Source organism: Cynara cardunculus (genome assembly GCF_001531365.2).
Source record: "Cynara cardunculus var. scolymus isolate 2C chromosome LG 11, CcrdV1, whole genome shotgun sequence".
NCBI lineage: Eukaryota > Viridiplantae > Streptophyta > Magnoliopsida > Asterales > Asteraceae > Cynara > Cynara cardunculus.
In genome coordinates this window covers 9,932,710-9,938,847 of record NC_037538.1, presented here as the reverse complement: position 1 = coordinate 9,938,847, position 6,138 = coordinate 9,932,710, and the positions used below count along the sequence as shown (strand labels likewise).

The window sequence follows — 6,138 nt, the reverse complement described above, 5'->3', positions numbered from 1 at the left end:
GGAAAATCGAGGTAGTAATTCAAAATGAAAACATACCATTCCACGTTTTGTATATCTAGTCTCATGGAGATATTACGACATCTAATTAGTTTTCTCAGAACTTCAGAGATGAAGGAAACACACCAGCAACTGATTTTGCCATAGAATTTTCCTGCTCCTCCTTATATGGTTTCTCTAATCTCATTCAGTTTGCTTCTAATTGCAGACAACCGAGTAGATAGAGAGATCGAGAAAATAGAAGTAAAACACCTATAATTATTGTTTCATATCTTTCTATAGATGCATAAAAAGATAGAGAGAGGTGTACCGCCAGATATACTGTCAATCCATAATTTCTTATCGGGATCAAGAGACGAAGAAGAGCAAAGAAGTTTATTATAGAAAGATGTAGAAGAGAAGGAATTGTAACAGTAGAAGATGAAGAGTAAAGAAGTTTATGATAGAAAAACATAAAAGAGAAGGAATTGTAACGGTAGAAGATGAAGAGTAAAATTTTAGATTAAATATAAAACCTAAAATAAAAAGGGAAAACCTAAAATAAAAGGGAAAATTTGAGGAGAAAGGAAGACATGAATACTAATACAAGGAGGTGTCACGTCAACATTGTATGTTTCTACTTTATAGATATATATAGATTGTTGAAAAAATATAAAATTATTTAAAAATACAACTGTGAACTGATGTTACAAATTATTCATATGGGTCGATCACATATGCATATTCAAATTATTTTTCATTCATTCACATATGAACTTTTCTTTTTTACCTTTTTATTAAATGTAACTTTTTTATCAGAACCCCCCATTTATACGCAGAAACTGTCTATATCTTAGAAAGTTTATGAACTAATATAAACCACACATATTTAACTTATGTAATTATTTTATCAACCGTTTCCTAAAGTAAACTAATTTGTCTCCATTTGTAAGTGGTCAGATGATGTAATGTTTCGCTGGAAAAACGACATTGTATTCAAAACAAATCAACCTCATGTGTTGCTTCATTGGTGAAACAACATTGTTTCCTAAGAAACCCACGTTTTATCATTTGAAATCACTTGATCGAGGTAATGTTTTGTTAATGAAACGACACTGTATTCAAAACAGGTCGACCTCACATTGTACTTATTAAAACAAATCAATCCATGTGTTGTTTAATTGGTGAAACAACATTGTTGTTGTTTCAAGAGCAAAACAAAAAACGGGATATAGGGGAAACAGTTGATAAGATAATTATAGAAGTTAAATATATATGATCTATATTGGTCGTAGAGTTTGAAACATATTTAGTCTCTTACTATTAAATGAAAGATTTTTGTCTACAAACTTTTTCTTGGGAAATATGTCGTTAAAGGGTGATTTGTGACAAAACCATCAAAAAGTTGGTGGGTAATTCAAATCAGTGACAGATTACTCAGGAATTCTTTGGTGATCCATTGCAATTTTCTCGAAAAATTTCAAATTATACTGAACAATTGGTATTCTCTAGGTAATCCGTCAATAATTACCGATGGAAATTTTCCTGAATGATTTTTGTTCGTAAAATTCATTTGTTTTATAGGTTCTCTATATATATAAAGTCTAATTCAAGTGAGTAATATGATCTTGGTGGTGATGAAAGTACAAGGTCCATGGTTTTGAAGCATCCACGTATGTGTGTATTCATTAATTGATGAATACATCAATGCATAATACATGCATGACAATGATTAAGTTGATATGGTGTATATTCACTAATGAATATACTCATTGATATAATGCTATACACTAATGAATTTCATATAGTGCATAATTCCTTCACGAATATACTAAATGCAAAATAAAATACATTGATAAATATATATTGTCTAAAATTTTATCAATAAATATTCGTCAAATATATGTTCCATAATGTTACTAGTTCTCATTTTATTAGTGTATGTTACATAAAGGCTTTTTCAAAGTGTATATTTATTGATATATTATTTTTCACGAAGTAGATATTCATCGATGAATACATTATACGTTTCTATTAATCTATCCTCACCTATGATTTTAGTAACTTTGTAAGATATATATGTGGAAAACATGCATCCAAATAAAAGGAAATTTAAAAAATTGCTTATAAGTTTAAAAAGGTTATAACATATGGAAAGGTCAAAAAGAAACCATATCTAATTATGAATATGAACAGTAACTTATTTTAGAAGGCATAAAACGATCAAATATGGGGAACAGAAAAGAAGCCACTAATCGAACCAAAACCATTGGAGTGCTGTGTGTTGATAGGGACAGGGTCACATGTGGTTGGGTTAGCCCACTAATTACCAAATGCCTATAAATTCCATGCATTTCCATGCAAACCTCAAACAACTTGTATAATTAATTACATTTCATCAATGGCTGCACTCCACAGACTTTCAAGTCTCGTGTTCTTGGTGTTATTAGGTGTGGGTATCTGTACAGCTACTAGAGCCATCTTGACAATCGATGAGAGTTATGCTCATGGTGGTTATGAAGGTAGTGTAGCCGGAGGAGGTGGTGGTGGCGGTGGTAGTGGTAGTGGTGGTGGTGGAGGAGGTGCTTATGGAGGAGTTGGATCGGGAAGTGGAGCTGGTGAAGGTGGTGGATCAGGGTATGGTGGTGGAGCTGCAGGAGGAGGAGGTGGTGGTGGTGGTAGTGGAGGTGGTGGTGGAGGTGGAAGTGGAGGAGGAGCAGGAGCTTATGGCGGGGGTTATGGTGGAGGGGAAGGAGCTGGGAGTGGCGGTGGATATGGTGGTGCCGGAGGAGCCGGTGGTGGAGGTGGACATGGTGGTGGTGGTGGAGGAGGAACCGGTGGTGGTGGTGCCGGTGCCGGAGGAGCAGGTGGTAGTGGATACGGTAGCGGAGGTGGAAGTGGAGCCGGAGGAGGTGCAGGAGGAGCATATGGTGGTGGTGGTGGAGCTGGAGGAGGTGGTGGTTCCGGAGGTGGAGGTGGAGGTGGTGCTGCTGGACATGAGGGTGGATATGGAAGTGGTAGTGGTGCCGGTGGTGGTGCAGGCAGCGGTCATGGTGGCTATCTCCCTTGATCATAAAATCGACTCATTATTTATCAAGCGTCTAAAATGAGCATACAAATTACTCATTTTTTCCCATTATGAATATTGATAATAAATTTACGAACACTATGCATCATAATTTGTATTCTTGTTGTATAACCCATTTATGAAATTAAACTTCCATTGTGTTTGTTACTTATTAATGGTTGTTTAAATATGTCGATGCAGTTATGTCATTATTAGGTTGGGTTATGATATTTCATTTTGCGATATATCATGAAAGTCTTTTAATCATTATGCACCAAACCATTTAGCAACCGTCAAAAAAACCTCTAAGATGTTCAAACAACTTCAAATCAGTCAATCCAACCCATATACAGTCCAACTTTTAAATATATGTAAAAAAAACTCTGCTCTCCCTTACTAATTTAAATCAAGATTGAAATGAGTTCCACATGCAAATTTCAATTCACCAAGATGCTATCAACCAAATCTGTTGCACCTTCATACCCAATCTCGCTCCACAAACACCTAACCAAAACACTCCATATCCCCATGTCTGGATAAACCCCATCCTTCACCATTCTCCCAACCCATTCCTCGGCTTCTTCGACGCCGCCCGACTCACACATCCCATACACGAGACTCGTGTACGTAACCAAATCGGCCCGCCAACCTTCTTGTCGCATCCCTTCCAACAGTTGACCAACGAGATCAACCCGACCACACTTACAACACCCATATATCATCACGTTCAAAGTGATCGCATCCGGTTTCACCCCTTTGACCACCATCTTCGCCATCACCTTCAAACCCTCGTTAACCATCCCGTTACAACAAAGCATGTTGATCATCGTGTTATATGTGGCCACATTAAGCCCGATTCCGCTTTCTTCCATCTCGCGTACGAGGTCAGATGCTGCTGTAAAGTCGTTGACTTTCGTAAACCCGTTCAAAAGCTCGTTGTACGTTGTCAAATTAGCCGAGCTTCCCATTCGGAGGAATAACTTCATTGCTGAATCTACCTTTCCATTTTTGCAGAGACCTTTAATGAATGCATTGAAGGTTGCCGCATTTGGTGGGCAGTTCATGGTGTCAATAAGGCGATGGGCTTCGTCGAACATGAAATTACGACAAAGGACGTCCACCATGGATGTGTACACCACAACATTCGGGTGGCATCCTTGTGTCATCATCTCGTTCCATGTCTCCGATGCACCTATCAAATCCCCGGACTTTGCATAGCCGTTGATTAAGGTTCCATATGTCGTTACATTTGGTGTGCACGATCTTCTTTTCATTTCAAGGAAACAAGACACGGCTTTCTGCATGTTCCCAGTAGAACAAAACCCATTTATCATGATGTTATAGGTGATGGCATTTGGCAAAACGCCCTCTCGGTTCATTTTGTCGTAAACTTCATACGCTTGTTCCATTTTCCCTTTCGCCCAAAAACCCTTAATCAAAGAAGTGAAAGTAAAGACGTTTGGGTTGCATTGTCTCAAGATCATCTTGGCGAAGACCGCTAGCGAAAGCTCAACTTCACCAAGATCCGAAAGGGTGTTTATGATTGTTGTGAAGGTGATTACATTGGGCGTAACCCCATCAACGACCATTTTTTCCATCAACCGAAATGCATCCTTTAAATCGCCTTCTCTACATATTCCCGTGAGTAAAGCATTATACACGGAAACCATAGGAACAACTCCGATAACACTCTCAACGAGCTCCTTTGCTTCATTCACCTTACCAAGATGACACAAAGAAGAAACAATCGTCGTGTAACTCACTTCATCTGGAGAACATCCTTTCTTAGACATTTCTACGAGCACCTTGCGTGCACCATCGATCCGATTGTTATTACACAATGCCTTCAACAAGATGTTATATGTATACTTATCCGGTTCCATCCCATCTCTCTTCATATTACTGTAAATAGGATTGATCATATGAAACCTATTCTCATTCAACAACGCATCCAACAGATGATTATAAATCTTAACAGTGGGTTTACACCCAAAATCTTGAATTCTGTAGAATGTTTTCAGTGCTTGATCAGCTGCTCCTGCTCTTCTGTAAGAACGGATCACACTAACGAACAAATCTTCAGAGCAACTGATGCCTTCCAATTTCATCTGCTGCAGGAGGTATTGAACTCCATCTAAATCGCATTCGTCCCCAAGCTTTTGGATAATAGTTTGGTAAGTGAGACTCGTATGTTTGAACATCTTCGAATTGGATATGGATTGGAAGTATTCAAGAGCCAAAGTAATGTCTTTTTCATGATTCAATCTCTTCAAGACATCAGTTTCTCTCAATTCTGTTCTATGGATCTGGTGATTGTGTGGATTGAGAGTGGTGTTTGTGTTGAAAACAAAAGGGATTGAAGGTTTGTGGACTCTTAGCAGCAAAAAACATTGCTCTTTCAAATGCATATTGTCCCAAATTGAAATCACAAATCATCATTTCATAGTCACAAAAACACAAAATCTCGTTCCACAAAAGAAGAAGAATCCCCAAACAGAACACGGGATTTCAAAGTGATCAAAGTCACTGTAACCGGAAATGATTAACAAATAGGAGAAAGAATGGCACAGAGAAATTGAAATTCGAAAATCCAAGAAACGGTGAATGAGATCATTACCAAATGGAGGAATTCAACACATGGTCGAAGACATAAAAAATTCGTTTCCGAGGATCATGGAATCATTACAAACAACCAAAACGAAATGAAACCCAGATGAGAAGATGATTAGATAGAGCAGAAAAGAATGGCAACGGAGTTCTAGGGTTTATGCTGTGTGCATACCGTTTTCCGGTTCTTCTTTCTGATTTCGGGGTCATTTCGGTCACAAAGGATACTATTTTTTCCCCTATTCGTTGATTTAAATATCCAACTCGTTTTCATTCATTTGAATATTTAATCCGTTATGCAAACCGACTAATTTTAGGACAGCCATCTGTTTCATAAGTAACTCAAAGTAACCGCGGCACAAAAAAAAATTTAATCCTTCTTGAATTTGAACCTAAGACCTCCAGAAACTTTTGATATTTAAAAAATGCAAGTTCAAACCAATAAGTCACAACCCTTATAATTAAGATACGAGTTTTTAATGCTCTCG

The 6,138-nt window shown here is 37.7% G+C and overlaps 1 protein-coding gene and 1 long non-coding RNA gene across 2 annotated transcripts; one reads left to right on the top strand and one right to left on the bottom strand.

Moving 5' to 3' along the window:
* Window positions 1-2,367: 2,367 nt before the first annotated feature.
* LOC112521896 lies at window positions 2,368-3,215 on the top strand. The gene is made up of 2 exons (XR_003070106.1): window positions 2,368-2,516; window positions 2,958-3,215. It is a non-coding gene; the product is annotated as an uncharacterized LOC112521896 (long non-coding RNA).
* Window positions 3,216-3,457: 242 nt separating this feature from the next.
* On the bottom strand, window positions 3,458-5,772 carry LOC112521895 (pentatricopeptide repeat-containing protein At3g48810). Its single transcript, XM_025130898.1, has one exon. It carries the CDS (start codon window positions 5,449-5,451, stop codon window positions 3,481-3,483), a length of 1,971 nt encoding a protein of 656 aa, XP_024986666.1. The 5' UTR covers window positions 5,452-5,772; the 3' UTR covers window positions 3,458-3,480.
* Window positions 5,773-6,138: the final 366 nt, after the last annotated feature.